The sequence below is a fragment of the Corvus kubaryi genome, unplaced genomic scaffold (genome assembly GCF_017639235.1).
Source record: "Corvus kubaryi isolate FWS band 111438036 unplaced genomic scaffold, C.kubaryi_AGA036_p1.0 137, whole genome shotgun sequence".
Classification (NCBI taxonomy): domain Eukaryota; kingdom Metazoa; phylum Chordata; class Aves; order Passeriformes; family Corvidae; genus Corvus; species Corvus kubaryi.
This window is the reverse complement of record NW_024580671.1, coordinates 13,597,828-13,617,429: the sequence shown is the minus strand read 5'-3', so window position 1 is coordinate 13,617,429 and position 19,602 is coordinate 13,597,828. Positions and strand designations below refer to the sequence as shown.

General features: G+C 39.2%; 1 protein-coding gene across 7 annotated transcripts in view; it reads left to right on the top strand.

The window, feature by feature from the left end:
* The window catches only part of TMEM117 (transmembrane protein 117), a 193,270-nt gene that overhangs the window by 166,643 nt on the left and 7,025 nt on the right, over nt 1-19,602 (top strand). For 6 of the 7 annotated variants that reach the window (XM_042017929.1, XM_042017928.1, XM_042017931.1 and 3 more), the window contains one exon: nt 16,429-16,558. The exons of the other annotated variant lie outside the window; for it this stretch is intronic. In XM_042017929.1, the coding sequence (XP_041873863.1) occupies nt 16,429-16,558 (130 nt within the window). The remainder of the gene's footprint in view (nt 1-16,428; nt 16,559-19,602) is intronic. 7 annotated transcript variants of the gene reach the window in all.

The window sequence follows — 19,602 nt, the reverse complement described above, 5'->3', positions numbered from 1 at the left end:
TGGAACTGTTACCTCCCCTGCAGGGATGTTTGCCATGTGAGCATGTTTTGCCATGTTAGCACTGCTAACAGCAGTGTATGGTTCTTCTTTCAATGAGACAGTTCATAAGAAAGAGGAGAAACATACTTTGCCTCTGGATTTCACATCTGCTTGTTAACGACAGAGTGGTGATAATTAGAGTCATGGTGACCAGTCCAAATTCCAGAGCCAGTGAGGCACTGACATTTTCTGATCATATCCCCAAGTGAATTTTCCTTCCTGTCACTTCAAAATCCTCTCTCTGTGTCTCCTTTTTTGTCCCCATCCTGGGTCCTCCTCATGTCTGGTTCTGTGACATACTTATATCCAATTCCAGCTTTCAGTCTCCATGTCTTTCATTTCTAGGCTCCGCATTTAGTGAATCCTACTCATCTACCCTGCAGCTGCTGTTGAAACCAAAATCACTCCTTGTCCCCCTTCCCTCTCTCCCTAATTTGGTCCCTTTTTCCTTAGCCAGCCAGTCCCAGCCTCCTGCTCTCATCCCTACCCTCTTTCCCTGATTTAAGTCTCTCCCCTCTTCCCACTCCTTTTGTGTAGTCTATTCCAATTTCCCTATCAAACCTGTGTCTCTGTGGTCATTTCCTTTCACAGCATGGCCCAGGCTGTGTAGCTGCACATGGATATGCCAATCCTTCTGCTCAGCTTCTTCAAGAGGGCTGGTGGGGAGGGAGGAGGACAGGGTTTATGATAGAATCATAAAATAATTTAGGTAGAATAAGACCCTTAAGATCAAGTCATTAACCTAACACAGCCAAGTCCACCACTAAAGCTTGTGTACTGCCTAATGTGTAACTCTGAACTTACTTGTGGCCTGTTAGCTGCTGGTCTCTCATGCTGGTTAGACATAACAAACCTCTCTAGGTTTCCACGTCAAGGACACCAGGCCCCAAAATGTGTAAACTAAAAGCCTCTGAAGGGGGGCAAACTTGGGGTAATTACATCATGAACTGAGGTTATAACTGGACAATTAACCCTTATATGTAAATGAACCAAACTTTTAAAAGTGTGAAGAACTCGTGACCCAGGGGCCATCTTGGGTGTAGCCTTTTGACTCCCCAGGGTGTACCTTTGAAGGCCTTTCAAAGAAATACCTACCTTTATTCCCTTATTCTTGTCTAGTCTCTGTTTTTAGGTGGCCATCTCAGGCATCACAGGGATGGGGACTTAACCACTTCCCTGGGCAACCTGTTCCACTGCATATAATACAAAGTTGTGCTCTAGCTATGTACAACCAGAAAAAGGTTTAAATATCTTTACTTTGATTCCACCTACTGCTGTGTTGTGCTATGTGCAGAATTCTAAAAAAAAGACAAAAAAATTAAAGTTAATTTTAAAAAATAGTCCCTGCTAGGCTCAGTCTCAGATCCAGAGCCAAGTGCCCTTCTGCCTCCATCTTCCCTTAGGTCCAGATGCCTAGCTCAAGCTGTACTTGACTAGCTCCAGCTGCACACAGAGTACTTGGGATTGGTAATTAGAGGAAAGCTGGCTCTCTGTCTCTTGGCTGCTGTGCAGGGCCAGCTCAGTCCCTGTTTGAGAGCAGCTCAGAGTCCTGCCAGCAGCAGCTGCAAAAAAAGGGGTTGGAGGATGCTCTGTCTCTCTTCCGAGACTGGCAGTTTCACTAGAGCCTGATGAGGTCTAGGAGCTGGGGGACACTTAGGCATGCTGAGTGATGCACACTTTGGGAAGATGCCTGTTTCTGAGCCTAAGAACTGAGTTTTCTCACTCTGTCGCTCTGTGCGGGGGGGTCTGGAAGGAAAAACAGCCTCTGCTCCCTTGACCTGCTGAATTTCAGATCAGCAGAGGTGAGACTTTTCCCAGCTCTACAGGACTGTGCTCCAGCATCCTGGCTCCATTTTTAGCCTTCACTGAGACAGGGACCCCAGCTTGACACAACTGTGTTGATTTGCTGACAAAATGCCTAGTTCATATTGGTGATGCTCAGAGTCCAAACAGAGTTGTTATGTAGCCACTTCCATGCAATCTTTCTCAACCTAATCTTTGCATTCATTTTTTTAGCCATAACAATCTCGCTTTTCCTCTACACAGTGCTTGTAGGTATAATTAACTTTGAACTGTCAAAAGATCTGGAAATTGAAGTTTTTATTCCCCATACAGAGCTGGTAAACAAATTTCTACAGTGTGTCCCAATGCAAATATACACAATTCTGATGCTTCTTCTGCAAAGAGTGCTTCAGTGAGTACTGCTCACTGGGACAGTGAGAGGCAATCTGTCAGGACAGTATTATCCAGCAAATGCATTCTATCTACTATGTCAATTAATGGTTGTCTTTGTTTATAAGATACACATTGCTCCTGGAAATTCAGAAAAATTGTGAGAATCTTAAAAACCAATAGCTAAACTACAAGTTCTATTGGGGATAGAATAACTGTGTCTGTATAGCCACACACAGAACCACACAGGCTAGATGGGCCTTCAGGTTGTATAAGAAAAGTAAATTAAATTATTACTGTGTTTTGTGGCTAAATCATAGAGTTCTATAACATTAAAGTCAGAATGAGAACATGCACTTAGTTTTCCTTGGTGATTTAGCTCCAAAAGGTAACAAATTCTGGTAGAAATCATTGTGCAGAATCATACTCATAAAAAGATAAATGCAGCCATCAGTTATATGATTGGTAATTGCCCTTATACCATGAAAATCAGTGAACACTTTCCGTGTTTTTCCAGGGAAGTAGAATGTTGTTGTCATTAGTCCCAATTAAGTAGCAAGCCCCTAATAACTCTCTTTTCTGTCAAAGAATGTGTTTCATGGGGCTTCACTCTCTTTATTAGCATAAGGGTTTCCATGTATCTGGTAGGAGTTCACAGGAAACAATTAAGTATTTAGAGTTAGGTATGAGGCAATGTAGACTGGAATAGTATGTTTATCAGAAGGAAGTAGTAGTGCTTGCTTCTTAAATGGTTGCTACAAGAGTTAAATGAGAGATATTTTCCTTGTATTTTGACTCAGCATTTAAAGCAAAAAGTTTGTCAGCTGACTGCATGCAGGAAAACTCAGAAGAGAATTGGGAATGAGAGGGAGAAAATTCAGGAATATTTTAGGAAGGAGCATTTAATTACTAATACTGTTTCCTTAAGTTCTTATTCTGAGTTTCTAACAGAAGGCATGGTCATTCTAAGTGATTGTTAAGGAGTACTCAATACTTTGATCAATCTTTATATTGGTCAAGAATACAAGGAGACAGGGAAATGTTAAAATTAATTTTGTTTCCTTGATCATCCTGTATCCCCCTATGCTATATTCCTCAGGAGCTTCTAATCTTCTATGGCTCACTTGAGCAAAAACTTAAAAAAAATTATTTTCTGGTCAATGGTTTTTGTATCCTAGATCAGGGAAGTCTGTCTTTTGTGAATGAGATTTGAAGTAGAAAGACAATGAGCTGGAGCTTTCAGCTCTTTTCAGCATCTGCAGGGTCTAGCGGGTCTCCACTATAGTACATGAGAAATGTTATTTTATTACCAACTCAGCTTTTGAAATTTTGCTTGCAGAATCTAGTGAAATTTCATTTTGGGCAGATCACACTATTTGGCCAACCTCTGCTGTCAGGCATGCTGATGCAGACAAACAGCCCAGTAGTCTTTAATTTCTAAATAGGACATTCCTGTAATAACCTATCATGGGGTTCTAAATTGTTTCCCTGCATTATAACTCTCCAACTCTGATTATAGATTCTTTGAAATTGCAATAATACTTGTTATGATCTGGTTTGCTCATATTTCTTTCATACTTGCATATCTTGAAACCGTGCTTTGTACATGCAAGCTAGATAAACCTCAGTAAAAATGTACTGTGTCTGGGGAGACATCATCAAAGCATGGTCTGTGTTTTCTTTTAAAAACATGGCAGCAAGTCTATTGTTCTCTGGGCTCTAAGTGCATCTGCATAATTAACAGCTGAAGTACCCAGCCATGTCAACACACAGTAGGTAGCACTGCTACAGACCAGGACATCTCTGAAGATGTTTTGTAGTGCATTTCTCATATACCTAAACTGCTACATTTAAGTGTGCAATTTTTATCTATTCATTATTTTGGTGAATGTAGATTGCCCAGGACCTTCTGATGAATAATTATATGTTTGAATGAGCGCAGCAACTTCAACAGCAGACATTTGTTCTTTAGACATGTTAGGAGAATTATAATTGATGCCTTTTTTATCGCTGAATGAAAGAAAGATAAAAGCGCTGCTATAGACTGAAAGTTGAAATAAATTATGTAAAATACATAATTCGCATAATGACTGTCCCTTTATAAATGTTCACATTAAGTAACCATATCATTTGGGATAATTCCTCCTTGAGGAATGCTGTGAAAGAAAGCTCATTCATTATCTTGACTTGGTGAATTGCTCTAAAGCAGCTCCTCTGATGAGAAAATTGATTTAGCATTTCTTTAAACTATTGAAAATAATGCTTGATTTCTATACTTTCCTGTTCAGAAAGTTTCAGTAACTGTGTCCATTATATGGCTTTGACTAGTTAAACTGAAACTCCTCCAGAAAACACAAATATCTACCTCTTATCTGCATGCATATACACAAGCAGAACCTTGCTTTAAAACCCCACCTGGCCTGTTAATCAGACTGACAGAGTAATCACTCAGCTGCTGTAATGTAGCTCCCCTGATTCATGGATGGCAGTAATTAAAAGTTTTGGAGTTACACTTCTAAGTTTGGAAGCCACGCACTTATCTCCAGGCGAGATACTGTGTCTGCTTACTGCCCTTGTAAAAGTGTCTCTGGGAACAGGCAACATATCATTTCCCAAAATTTTTGTCAGGAAAGTTCCTAAAATTAAAAATATGTACTTCTGAATTAAGTCTGTCGCTTGTAGATGTTACAGAGGAAGTTGTGGGAGAAAAGACAGTAAAGGGAAAAGCACATAAGTGCTATTGTTCGTGGCAAAGGTTAGAGAGATACAAGGTTATGTGGGTAGGTGAAAGAAAGCAAAATTTCTGAAGCAACAGATGGTGTAAAAGATCATCTTCCCTTCCAAAAAGAGTGGCTCATGGGGCACTTATGATTTTCCTCAAAGAAAATTCTCTCTGAATGGAAATTAGCAAGTTGTCTTCCAAAAGTAGCATCAGCAGCAAGGGGCAAAAGGAATTTCTTGAAGATCAAAAGTAAAGACTAAATAGAAGGGTTGCAGGAGGACATCCTTCAGAAGCATCTGTTAGTTTGGATAACCTTCTGCCAAGAGCTGTATATATGGTTTCTTATCTAGACTGAATTTCCAAATCTTTTGAGCTTGTCCACCCTGTCTCACCCTGTCTCATCTGTCTTTTTTTTTTTTTTTAATTTCAATTCAGTCTTACCTTATGGTCAGCATAGTTGCTATATTTAGATTCAAATGTCACTAGGAGAACACTGTAATTCATTGCATACTACCAGGCTTTGATTTTTGTCTTTGAGATTCAAAAAGACACCTTAATAACATTTTCTCTGCTCCCAAGGATTTTGATGGGAACAGTTGAAATTCAGACCAAACAGTTGTGTTTGCCAAGACCAGGGTGAGTTTGTGCAATTAGAACTTGGTTCACTGTGTTTTTGACAAGCTCTCCCAGGAGGTTTCTAAACACTGAAAACCTTTTAGGATGAAGTTCATGTTTTCTGCATGTGCTTGGCAAAGGCAAGCTCTATTGCTCCAGTATAAAAAGCTGAAATTGCATTTTGCCTCTCTCAGGCTCAGGAAGTGAGGTTTTGCACTGGGTATCAGAGAGGATGTAGAAAAGAGTTATCTTCCCTAATTTTTATTCACATTGAAGACTATACTTTTGGGTTATGATATTGTTCATTCTCTAAGGGATGTAATTTATGTATGTATAACATACAGAGAGTACTAGCATCACTTCCTCAAGGGATAAGAAAATGAATGGATTTTTAGAGAGGGGAGAGCAGATAGGAAAGAGGAGAGCTTAAGCAAATAATTCTGCAACTATTAAGTGACATACAGTCTCTCTAATAAGAGGATATTTCATCTCAGTGAACTGCAGTGAGTGACTAATGTAATGCTGTGCACTCTATGAAAGATACAGTATAGTAATCCCAGCAGCACACTAGTTTTGTGTTGCTCTTATTTTTACAAAAATAGTAAAACTAGTAGACCTGTATTTACATAGGGAGACTTACTGTTTTCTCATTTTTCTCAGCTCCGGGAACAGATGTGCCTAATGGCCACACCACAGCTTTTGAGGATAAAACTGGAGGTGGAGGGGTAGCGTGGAGGTGGGGTTCAGGAATGGGATAAGTTGCCTTCAGGAAATGAAGTTCTGTTTGCAGACAGTATGCTGCTGGTGGTGGTCCTATTAGAAGGCTAAAACTCAGGACACAGAAAATTATTTGAACTTCAATTTAAAAAAACAAGAGGGAGCTGGGAAGACCAAGTATATTCCATATTACTCTTGTCCCCAAAACAAAAAGTTAAGTACAGATGTCCATGTTTTGTAAAGTCAGCTTTTCTTCCTACAACATTTGCACACAGTTTCCTTTATCTTTCTTTGTATATTAAAACTGATATATTAATTAGCACAAGTTATGAAGAGGAGAATAATTTTGGAAAGAGTTATTACATTGTTTTTAAGGAAAAGGGAATTTGCATTGACTTATTTGCAAACCCCACATTTAAATTCATGAGACATTTCTCTCTGTTCCATATGCATTCAGTGTTTTTACTTTCAGTCATATTCCTAGGCTCTATTGTTTTTCAATATTAGTCAAATGTAGCACGTAATGCTGTTTTGTTCTTCAATGGAAATGTAATATTATTGTTTCACTACCTTAATCACAGCAAGCTGAACCCTGCACAAGCTATTTGGTTTAGTTATACCTAAACCAAAACAAGTTGGATGAAAGTTTCAAACTGAGACCATTGGTTGAAATCTGCCACTTCAGATCATACTAAATACCCAAGGGCGAGTTTATAGTTCTCTTTGGAACCAGACCCAAATTTTGGGGCCTCAGAACAGGTGATGGTAAAACTCTTTAGAGCACATATAATCTGAAGGAATTTTGTCCACAGCAGAGTGGCTCCTCAGTCATCCGTTTCTAATGTTGATGCAGCTGATTTACTTTCCACCTACAGTGAACAACATACAGTAATTCCCTTGCTCCAGATGCTCTTTATTTCTATAACACCATTTTTATTGTGTTGCAGAGCTTACAGTGAGGAAATACCTGCTCAGGTATTTTACAGCAAATGTTTCTTCTCAGGTTTAAGCAATACTAAAAAACACCATAAAAATTTGAATATCAGGCAACAAGGAAATTCATGTATGTGGATATTTGAAAAGAGAAGGAACAATATACATTTTAATACAGCTGAAGTTACCTGGAGACAGTTGTCTTAATGCAAAATGACTTTGGAACTCTAAATAGAGCTTGCTGTTCTCAAATAGGTACAAATGGTATTAGCAGTGTTTACAAATCCTGAAATGCTCCAGATACCATTTTACTCTTCAGCTGCAATGTGGGTATATTTCTCACAATGCACTGGTATGTGTTTCATTGCATGTACTTCTGTAATGTTCTGATACTGTTGAAGATGATTATACAGCAATATATTTTAAATTTATTATTATTCTCCACATCGTAGTCAGATATTTGGTTTTCTAGGGTACCAGAAAGATTGACTTTTCCATCATGATTTCCCTTGACAGCAGGCTGTAGTCTCAGGATATCTGTAAATATAAGTATTGTGTATTATTAGTGAACGTTCATTTATCCTATTCACCACAGAAATTGCTTTCATAAAGTGTGTCACTGAGGTAGTTAGAAAAACCATTACAACTCACTGGTGGTTTTGGGAAGTTTCAAGTAGAGAGCAAGACACAGTTGGTGTTGTCTTTTAGAGATACACAATATTGTAACATTACCACTTTATTTATCAGCTTAACAGACCCAAGAATTAACTGGAAAAGTTTTCACTGGTGTTTCTAATCCAGATGAATTACCTGTTCATCTCAACTGAGATCAGACATGACTAAGACACTAAAAAAAGAGTAAAATCTTACAAAAATTGGAGAAACTTAGAGAAAATCAAAGAACATTTACTTTTGAGTATCTTTTTTTAATCAGCATTTTCAGCAGTTGTGAATAGCTATTCAACAGGTGAGCGTGATTTACAATGAAAAGGAACCTCAGCATGTCATCTTAGATGTATGAAATCTCACATTTACCTGGTGGAAAAACTGGTGGACTTGCTCCTAGGACATCCTGGGATTAAGTGCACAGAGGCTGTGCTTTATGGTGCCTGCCACTCCTCGGGAATGGATAAAGTGGTTTCACCTTGCTCCTGTTGGACACTAATAAGTACTTAAAACTTAGAGGGTAGCTGTAGGACAGAACAGTCCTTGCCCTCAAGACGAAATGGTGACCACTGCTGTTCCTGGTCACTACATATTTCAAGATTTGAGACCTTCTAGTGTCCGTCCTTCCTTGTGCACAGGCTTGTTTTTAAATGCAATTTATTCCTAATGTAAGAAAATGAATGGATAGCCATTAACTCTTCGCATGACTAGCGATATTTGTCCTATCAAGGAACTAGCAATGATCAATAAGGACTAGGGCAGTGTTGTGCTAGATGATGCTCAAAGACAACCAAAATACAACTCCAGTCCTAGAGAATTTCATTGCTAAAGAAAATCCAAGAGTTATAACTGGTTAGACAGGCGGGTACAAGCAATAGCAACTTTATTGGTCAGGATGACAGGTAATCCAGGATACCTAATGCATGACATCCTAATGTTTTGTCATAGCAAAAGAGAATTATAGAGAAGAATGAGACAGGATAAAGCTCTGCAGCTGATAGAGAACTGCTCAGGGGAAAAAATAATCTCTAAATAGGGAAAAAAAATATGGCCTGAACTTACAGACTGATTGAAGGAGCAGCTGTCATATAGACAGTCTGTACATAGGGCATTGAAAAATCTAAAAGAATTTGAATGAAAGGAAGTGGCCTGTAATTTATTGTATGAAAGAGAAGATGTCATGGTCAAAAAAATAGACTAGGAGAATGGTCTTTGCAGCAGCATTTCTGTATCAGTGGAGAACAACTGAACCCATGAAGGCCAGAGGAAAAGTGTCAACATAACTGAAGAGCAAATGATGAGAGCCTTGATAACCATTTTAGCTGTGAGGTTTGGTAGGAATTTTCATATCTGTGACATGTTATGCAAAACAGATCTGCTATATCAAGGCACTACACGGTTCTGGGGAGTGAATTGATGATGATACCCAAGCCATAGTCACAGGGGGGAGAGAGGGAGGTGCCATCTCATGGAAACAGGCATAGATATGGGACTTTCAGTGAAATGCAAGCATTCCTTATTTTAGGTGGACTGAAATACTGAGATTACTTGGAGCTTCTTGTGGAAAGGCTAAATACCAATTCAGACAGTTCAGTAACAAGGGGTACTGTTTTGAGGACGTGCATACACTGCTTTGTGCTCAAAATGCATTAATGTGTAGATTCAAAGTGCAGAGTGCAAAGGGCTTGTTTGGGTCCTATGTGGCCTGGGAATTGTTGCCTTTAAATAAGTAGAAATGGATAATGGACTGAAGGATTCTGTAATGATTTTTTAATGGAAGAGGTCATTCAAGGCCAAGCATGCATTGCTGCTTTAAGTCTCATAAAGGGACTTATTGCTGTCTCGTTATCATTTTCTCAAATAAGAGAGAAAAAGAGAAAGACTTGTAGTGGTCTTTCTAGAGAAAGGCCAGGAGCCTGAAGAAGCTAAGTGAAGACTGAGGAGGGAAGAGCACGAAGATGATGGAGAACAATAGTAGGGTTGTATGTTCATGCCTTACATTGCCATATAGTGCAGGGATAGCCTTTCTATACCTGTGTCTGGTCCTGGAAGTTGTCTTCAGTCTTCTGTCTCAGCAGCTTGGATCTCAACCAAAGCAGTTATTCCACCACTACAGTGATTTTTCCATATTTTGAATTCTTTAAATCAAGACTAAGTGATAAAAGGTGAAGCAGTGTCTTCAGTAAGGGACTTGGTGCCACAGTTCCTGATGGGGTTTTGTTATCATTATTGTCAGTAACAATCCAGACAGGTGAAGCAAAAACAGATGACCAGATCAAATAAAATTTTCTGGACTTGAAAGCTATGAATCGATTAGCACTGATAGTACTAACATGAAGGAGGAGATCTTCTGAAGAATAACATGTCATCTTTCACTGTGGGAGCTAAGTAGCCCCACTGAAGCCATTCAAGTATACAGGTGGTAACGCTAAGAGTAGATGTAAGTTTTTGTTTAACAAGGGCTAAAACCAGCAATGCCTATCAAACTTTCTTCCTCTATTTGTCAAAGAACAGAAGCTGAGCAGTAAGTTTGATCTCACAGGCATGAAAGTGGGTTCTAGTCATGGCTGCTGACTTCCTTTCTTACCTATGTTTGAATGAAGTATTATAAATATATTTGAATTTTAGCAGCTCACAGCTGCAGAGATCTCAGCTGTAGAGATCACTGCAAGTTGCAGCACTGCAATGAAATTAGAAAAAACCACAGAGGAATCCCAGCTGTTCATTTCTTAATTCAAACACTTGCAAAAATACAAAAGCATTGCCTCTCCTGAGATTTCTCCTAGATATCTGTCTGTCATGTTCCAAGATGCAAAGATACCTGAAAACACTCTTCACCTCAAAAAGTTTTTAATAAATAAATAAATAAAAAATGCTATAGGCAGTTTCTGTAACACATATACACATTCATATATGCATTTTCTCAGTTCCTGCCCTGTTTTCATTTATTATTTTGAGACATTTAAAGTACAAATGTGTTCATAGCATTAAATATAGTATACGTCATCACTACTTACAGCAGAATATTCAGTGTGAATTATTCCTCTTTTCCTATTATATCTGAACAGTATTTATATTATTCTTAGTGTTATTTCATATTTGGTGTGTATAAACACACCAAGAGCTATATTCAAACAGGAAGAGAGATAAAACCATGGCATATTTGTTCACCATTAATTGCTAGTGTTTTCTATTTGTGGTTCCACCTTCTCTGTGGCAGTTTTCCCTGGGTGGAAAGAGGCTTGTGGCTGAGGGATGCGGGGTTGTGTGTGCATGAAGCATGGGGTGTGGTTTGCTGAGGGCTAGCATCCCCCTCCCAGACAGCTAATGATCCCGACTTAATCCTGCTGGCACCTGCTCCTCATCCTCTGGGCTCTGGAGACATGGCTCAGAACCTGCAACAAAAAACACCAAGGAGCAATCCTGCATCCAGCCAGGGCACTGGGCATTGCCAATACACCCCTGAACAGCTGTGTGTCCTGGCCTGAGGTCAGGGCAGGGCTGCCCAGGATATGCCTTCTCTTTTCCTCAGATGATGGCAGAAAAGGGCCAGATCATATCAGAAAGTCTGGCTTTGATGCTTGGTTACCATTGCTAAAAATGTCTTTACTTAAAGAGGTACCAAACTGGTGCTGCCAGCTGCACCATAGGGTCTTAAACTAACACCTGGCATTGCAGCAGAGAGTATGTGCATTTGTTTGATCTGGGTAGCTAGAACCAAAGGGAAGATAATCAAAATACCATGGTCTTCTCAGGTTTTTTCTGTGATTCTGCGTTTAATGAGGTGGCTGATGGAAATCAGAGGTGCTGTCTGCCCGTTGAAGCACCAGGATGAGCCCCTCAGTGATCTTAAATTCTTCCTCTGGCTGCCCTTTCCTCAATGACTGGAGTGAAATGAAGCAATAACCTTATTTGATTTGCACATGCCACAAAACTTTCTGCTGAGGTTAGAGACCTCTGTGCAGCTGGTTTAAGCCTGCTGGTTCTGGGTTGGCTTCGTGTGCACACACTGAGTAGATGTATGCCACAGTCCCATCCCCCCCAGGTTGGAAACCACTGAAGTGGATGAATATTAGAAATCTGATGCTGATGGATTTAAAGGAGAAAAAAAATCTGTTCGTGCAGTATGAAAGGTACATGTATGAGCTAACAGTATGGTTGTATGGCTTTATTTTTCAAATTCTGCAATGCATTCCAAATTTGGTATTTTGGGCCCTGTTCCTAATGAGATCCCAGAAATGGCACAGTACAGGCACTTCAGCAATAAGAACTAAAGCTGATGAAGTGAACTTTGCATAATTATAAGCTGAGAACTTTAAGAATATTGCACATGGCACTCATGTCCCAGTGGTGAGCACAGACTGATATCAGAGGCCACAGAGAGAAAATATCATGCAGGGAAAAACATGATGCAGGCCTGACCTATGTTCCAGAGTGGGAAGTGGGATTTATGGGCTTGTACATTTGCACTGTGAGTGTAGCTGTAAAGTGAGATGGAATATACCTACAAGGCATCTTGAATTTCTTAGGAAAATGGTTTTCTGGATATTGCTGAAATTAAGTTGTCTTTTCCCTGTCAGTAAGGAAAAAAATTAAAATAACAGAGTCAAAATATTTTGGACAATATTTTCTTAGAATCTAGACAGTAAAATGGCCACTTTGTTGGGTTTGTATTTGACAGCCTGATATTGGCATTAGTCTGAAAAGGTAATAATAATCTACTTTTCTTCGGCACAGTAATAATACTACAGCTATGTTTCTGCAGGTGATAATGTCTCTCTGTGACACTACTCACACTTACCAAAGCTGTGAGTCAAATGAAGCTCCAAAGACTGTTTAATCCCTAACTTAAAGCTTCATTTTCCTAACTGCTGCAGCTGTGGTGACTTCCATGGAAGTCAGTAGGTTTAACTCATTATTTTAGTTTCCTTTTCTTAAAATTGCTTTAAAATACATTTTATTATTTGTTGGGGGTGGTTTTTTTATTATTTTATTTCTGTAATATCATGGGACTGTTCTTAAAGAACAGACTGTATAAACATTCTGATAAAGGTGTTGTATTCAAAATGTTATTTATGGGTGAGGAAGGACCCTTATATATAAAGCCAAGATTTTATTTTTAGTGTTAAATTTAAACAGTATAACCCAAAAATCATTATCAGTTGAGACCGAATCATTACAGAAAAGAATACTTTTGTGCAGAAAGATGTTTCAGTAGTAGTAGTAGTAGCAGTAATAATAATAATAATAATAATAGTAATAATGTCTAAATTCTTATACACACACTTCTTAGTTTCTATTGCTTTTCCTGATGTTTCATCCACCCTCCCTCTGTTCCTGCGGGTCCTGAAATGGGCAGTTTCAGTCTATGGGGTTCAGTGGGAGCATTATGGCATGTCATTGGCATCTGGAGTCCTTTGCTGGGAAGGATATGATGTTCATCAGGATGGTTTATTTTTATTTATGCTAGGAGCTGCTTGGGGCTATCTTTATGTTTGATAACGCACGTTTAGACCTTGCCGTTTCCTCCTTGATCTGAAGCTTCATGTTACAGATAAGGTTTTATAGATAGTGCCTCGTGTTAGATACTTCTTTGCTCTCCTTGTTACCCCTAAAAGTAGTTTTGCCCAGCCCAGATCTGCATTTCTTTAGCTGAAAACCAGTGAGTTGTTTACAGCTGTGAGCTCTCCAGCACCAGCCTGTGCCCATCTCTCTAGTTATGGCCACGCCATATTACAGTGCTTCAGGGTAGTAAAGGTCATGATACAATTCAGGCGTGCTTCATACACTATGGGGCATATATGTAGAAAATGTTATTATCAGGTAATACTCATCCAGATGAGAAAAAAGCCTTTTTAATAAAACACTCAGATGCAAAGACACAGTCCAGTACAAAATTCTGCATGGTGGAATTTTATCTGTAGATCAGCAAAAGGCACAGTAGGAGCCTTGGGGCAAGGCAGGAGCAGGAGGCCAGATTTATAGACCCATGTTTACTTATAACTAATGCAGAGTTCACAGTTCTCCATTCGTTTATTTTCAGGAATATGTAATGTATTTCTTCGTATTTATTCCTGAGTGAGAGTATGTATGTGTTAACCAGAAACACCAGTCCAGAGATGTATATTAGAAACTGTGAAATGAAAGTGTGCATGCATAAAATTTTTATGTCTGGGTATTTTTTGAATGCCTACCACCTGCAAGGGGATGTCTACAGATGCAGGCTAAGGGACTGTGCAGCTGGGCAGGTATACCAGGAGTGCATGTGTTGCATTAGTGATAAGGTTAAAAGAGAGCATCCTTATTTCTCTTATCTTCTACATTTGTAAATTGGCACTTTCTGCATTGCTGTAAACATTAAGAACCAGGCAAAAAGTGTCAGATTTTCTCCTGGCTTGTGTTCCTGTTAATCCATTTAACTCAGTATCACAAATAGTTAGCACAAATCAGCTGTTCGTGATTCGGCTGTGCTATTCCCAGATCATAAAACTCTTCAATTTCCCTTCCATTGTAGAAAATGTTGGAGAGCTTAGCAAGTCTTGGAAGTTAAGTTATATGTAGTGATTAATCTTTCAGAGGTCATATAATCACAGAATATCCTCAGCTGAAAAGGATCCAGAAGCCCTACTGCTGGCTCTGCACAGGACAACCCCAAGAGTCACACCATGTGCCTGACAGCATTGTCCAAACACTTCTTGAACTCTGTCAGGCTGGTGCTGTGACCACTTCCCTGGAGAGCCTGTGCCAGTGCCCAACCACCCTCTGGGTGAGAAACCTTTTGACATATACAACATAATTCTCCCCTGACACAGCTTCAGGCTGTGACCCTCCGGTCCTGTCACTGGTCACCACAGAGCAGAATATCAGTCTGCCCCTCCTCTTCCCCTCATGAGGAATTTGCAGAGTGTCATGAGGTCTCCCCTCAGTCTTTTCTCCAGGCTGAACAGACCAAATGACCACAGTCCCTCCTCACATGGCTTCCCCTCAAGGCCCTTCACCATCTGGGTTGCCCTCCTTTGGACACTCTCTAATAGCTTTATATCCTTCTTATATTGTGGCTCCCAAAACTGCCCCCAGCACTTGAGGTGAGGCTGTCCCAGTGCAGAGCAGAGCGGGACAATCCCCTCCCTTGCCCGGCTGGCGATGCTGTGCCTGATGCCCCCCAGGACACAGGTGGCCCTCCTGACTGCCAGGGCACTGCTGATTCAAATTCAACTTCCCATCAACCAGGACCCCCAGGTCCCTTTCTACAGCGTTGCTTTCCAGCATCTCATTCCCCAGTCCGTACATCCAGGGTTGCCCTGTCCCACGTACAGAATCTGGTACCTGTCTTTGTTCAACTTCATACAGTTGGTCATTGCCCAGCCCTCTGATTTGCCAAGGTCTCTCTGCAGCACCTCTCTGCCTTTGAGGGAGTCAACAGTTCCTCCCAATTTGGTAGATGATTCTTAGCATTGAATATTTATTTTTTTACATTAAAAAAAAAAAAAAAAAGGAAGCTTACCATTCCTTACAAAACTGAAAATTAAATCATGGAATTGGTTCTCATGGGGAGGTGTCTGTGCTGGAATGGTTTTCCTGTGAAGGAATCACAGGTCACTCACAGAGTTCTTTGCATTTCGGATTCCTTTATTTTCAGTAATTCAGGTGCTTGTTGCACTAGCTTATTGGCTACAAATCCAGGTGTGCATGGGAACAGGGGCAGTGTGTTTGTAACAGGAGATCACCAACAATCTGCAGTGCACAGAGTAATGACACTGGCAGTAATCATACTGATTCTAGCACTATTGCTAGGCTTTCAGTTTGGGCTCTAATGAGCCATGCTATCATACCCATTTTCAAGTGACTGAAGGTGGGTGCAGATAACCAAGTGAAAAATTCCTTTAAATGCAGCTCTTCCCCAGCTGGGTTACCACACACTACCAAAATATGCATATTGCTAGGTAAGAGCTTCCACATTTCCAACATTACCTTGTCAGCTGAAATATGGCAGTGGAGAAAACTGTGTTTGGGTTGATTCAGGCAGACAATGCTGAAGGGCCTGCACTTGCAGTGATTGTTTATTTAAATGTTTGAAGGCAAAATACAGAAAATACCCTGCAAGTTGAACAAGTAGAATACAAATATATGTAATGTTTGAAAGGCTCAGGCCTTCTTTGCCAATTTTGTACCTGTAAAATGTTTGCCAAATTACAAGTAACTAAAATTGTAAGTAGCATAGCAAGGTTTTTATATAGGTATTTGTAGTATTGTCAGGTTTTAAATAGATATTCTTATCCATAGACTGTTTTGTACTATCAGCTGATAGGGTTGGTTCAGTTTTGTCATTCTGAAGTGGACTTTTAAAAACATAATTACCTGGAGCTGAGGTAAAAATTATATTGTAATATCTAATATAAATAAGGCATTCTATTTCAAGTGGGTCAGTCAAACTTAAAGTAAGAAAATCCAATAATGAGAGGTTTAAATATAGAATATTTCTCCTTTATTAATTTAAGCCATTTTAAAGGCAAAAATATACCATGAAAGCTTACTTTTATGCTCTTATTTTTCTTTTTTAACAGGACTGGGAGTTTCCGCATTTTATGGGTGATGTTGAAGTGAATCTTCCAGGCTTGCCCTCAGCACACATGCAATTTAAAGTACCTTATTTCCAAAAGATACTGAAAGAGGAATATCACATACATATAACAGGTGTGTAATCTTACAGATTGTGACACAGTCACAGAGTGAACTGCTTCTGTGTAATAAATGTATGCTACCACAGTCTTAAACATGTATTTTGTGTGTGTGTGCCCCAGACTTTTTTTCTCTTTATCTGTCCATATCCATATTCTCCATATATAAACATCTCAAGGAAATGAGGAACCCATATCTTACAAATCAGAGAGGCCTGCTGTTTTTCATGGATTTCAGCAACTTCTTGTGACAATAAGTAATACACAATGTAGCTTCAGACATCTTTCATCTAAAATTACTCTCCCAGGGAAATTAGCAGCTTATTTCATCTTCAAATCTCTTATGCTTTCAGATGCCTTTGCCATGATTTATGCTAATATCTTTTCATAACTTCGGTCATTCTCATCTGGCAAAGGCCACTCATAACCATACTTTCATCAGTCATCTAACGAGAAGCAGACAGTTAAATAACCTCAAATAAAATAGTATTGCACTTATTCAAATGGATGATACATACAGATAAAAAGTACCTGATCCTTGCATATTGTGAGTCAGTATTTTAATAACGGTAGGGAATGAAAAAGAGAAAAAGGTTAAATAGGGATAAATATTTTGGTTTTACCTTCAAGCTATACAAAAGGAATATAGCTCCTCTCTCTACATTGAGAATGGATGGATAATAATAGATAACAGAAGAATGCAGGTGTGAATTGGCAGGGGTCTTTAACTGCTAATATAAAAGGTCACAGCACATGACGCCACACAGAAATAAGATAGATGAGGGTAACCAAGGACACAGCCATATGAAACTCCTGCAGACCAGGGACAAAAGGAGTGTTCAGAGATGATACAAAGATAAGGCCAAGAGCTAGCAGGTGAGTCACAAGCTCAGCAAACAGCAGAAGCCAAGGGAAGAAAATGTGTCAAGAAAGAATTACGCCAGCACTGAGTTGAGGTAGACTGAATGAGGCCTCAGAAAAGGTATTTTCAGCAGAGAATGCAAAAATGAGATTAAAAAACAGAAAAGAAGATAAAATTAGTGCAGAAGTTACCTGTTGGCTATTGACTGAAAGAAGGCAAATGGGCCAGCAGGAATTACAGAGGGAGGGATAGAAAGTTTTTCAAAATCGGATGTAGGTGCCCTGCTGGAATGCTGACAGAGAACAGCCAGCCAGCAAGGAGAAAGAAGAGCAGGTACACATTGGAGGGAGACCATCGAGCCATTAGTGGTTTATGGAACAGGATAAAGCAAATGATGGGCCAGTCAGTGACTAGAAGCTGTAGGGTGAAAGGAGATATGATGTGTACATGATGAACACATTTTTCTCTCCCAAATGAGCAAAAAGAGAAAGGAGAAGAGGAAAAAAAATGTTTAAGCATCAAATATTTTATGTGAATTATAGGTATGGAATTCAGGGATAGCAAAATAGGTTTTTTTTCTTTTTTCTCAAGACTAGGGAATGAATTTGGAGGGGCTCAGTACCACAAAGTTCCCAGATGCTGTACTGTTATTCCATTGTATAGGGAAAAGTAGTGGAATGGATGCACAGAGGAGCAGAAAAAATGACTGAGTCATGGCAGGTTGGGTTGTGTCACCAGATACAGAAATTTGGCATATAATTAATGGGTGGTAGAAGAGGAATTGAAGAGCAAAAGACATTTTTGTATTGTAATAGAGACAGGGACATTGATGATAATCAGGGATAATCAGAGAATGAACAAGAGCAAAGAACATAAATTAGTGATCGGAAATGCAACCGCTAGCAGTGCTGCTGTTTGAAAACAAGCCAACCAAATAAAACCAATATTTATGCATTGTAGTCTTCTGCAGAGAGGACTGGAGTCCTTCCTGATTTTCTAGTGAGAAGGCATTCTTTTAATGAGGATGAGATAATGAATGAAGGCTGAGGAAAATTTTTCCCTGCTCAGCATTGACAAGATCCACTTATTAGATTCGCTAGACAAATCAATCCATTTGATTGCACATCACGTATCCTGTCTACTGAGTGCCTGTCTTATCTCAGTGCTACACCACCCTTTAGGAGATCTAATAAACAGCCATAACACATGGCACAAGAACCTCCCTTTGGGTAGGTTTTGCTTGAACCATCTGTTCTTGCCATCAGTTCTTGTCTTAGGTTAAGGCATCATCTTGGATAAGTTTCAAGCTCTAGTTACTGTTTGGATGTGCAGATACTTGAATATTCTACTCAAATCAAGGTGCTAATAAAAGAAAAAGCTGGTTATATATATATTTATATAAAATTATATATTTTATAGATCTATATAATGATGAATATAATCCAATCTAAAATGAGGGTAGAGAATGAATGCAACTGCAGCAGGTGACATGGGGGTAGGACAATGACAATGGCAGGGAGCTCACTCTATTTAAGCCCTGTTTAATACATGGAATCAAGAAGTTAAATTTAACCATAGGACTTCTTTTAAGTAACAAACAGGAAAAGATCACTGAGGCCTGAAAAACATTTATTTTAGTACTAGCTATATAGCTAAATCTAGGCTGTAAATCTATGACCTGTGCTCTAATTTTTAGAAACTGGAAACCACATTCTCCCAAGTAGCAAGGAGAAAGAAAGCATGGCTGAAATAACATTTGCCATCTTTTTCCTGGCAAATTTTATTCTTTATTAGTTCTTACACAGTCTTAGTCACTGTTGATTGATCTAAATAAAAGCAGCCCTATCCAATAGTGTTTTTTCAAATAAGCAATGGTCCCACAAAGAAGCAGCTCTAAGGAAAGTGACACTCAGAGGAGTAAAGGACTTCAAGCCACCATTCTGTTGGTCTGTCCTTAATGGCTTTGTGAAAGTTCTGTACAGATGAAGAATTTCAGTTGCTTGGTCTGTGTTGCCAGCTCTCCTGATTTTATCACAAGTCTTAAGACAGTTGCTCTTTTTCCTTTTTCTTTCTCTTTCTTTCTCTTTTTCTCTTTTTCTTTTTCTTTCTTTCTCTTTTTCTCTTTTTCTTTTTCTTTTTTCTTTTTCTTTCTCTTTTTCTTTTTCTTTTTCTTTTTCTTTTTCTTTTTCTTTTTCTTT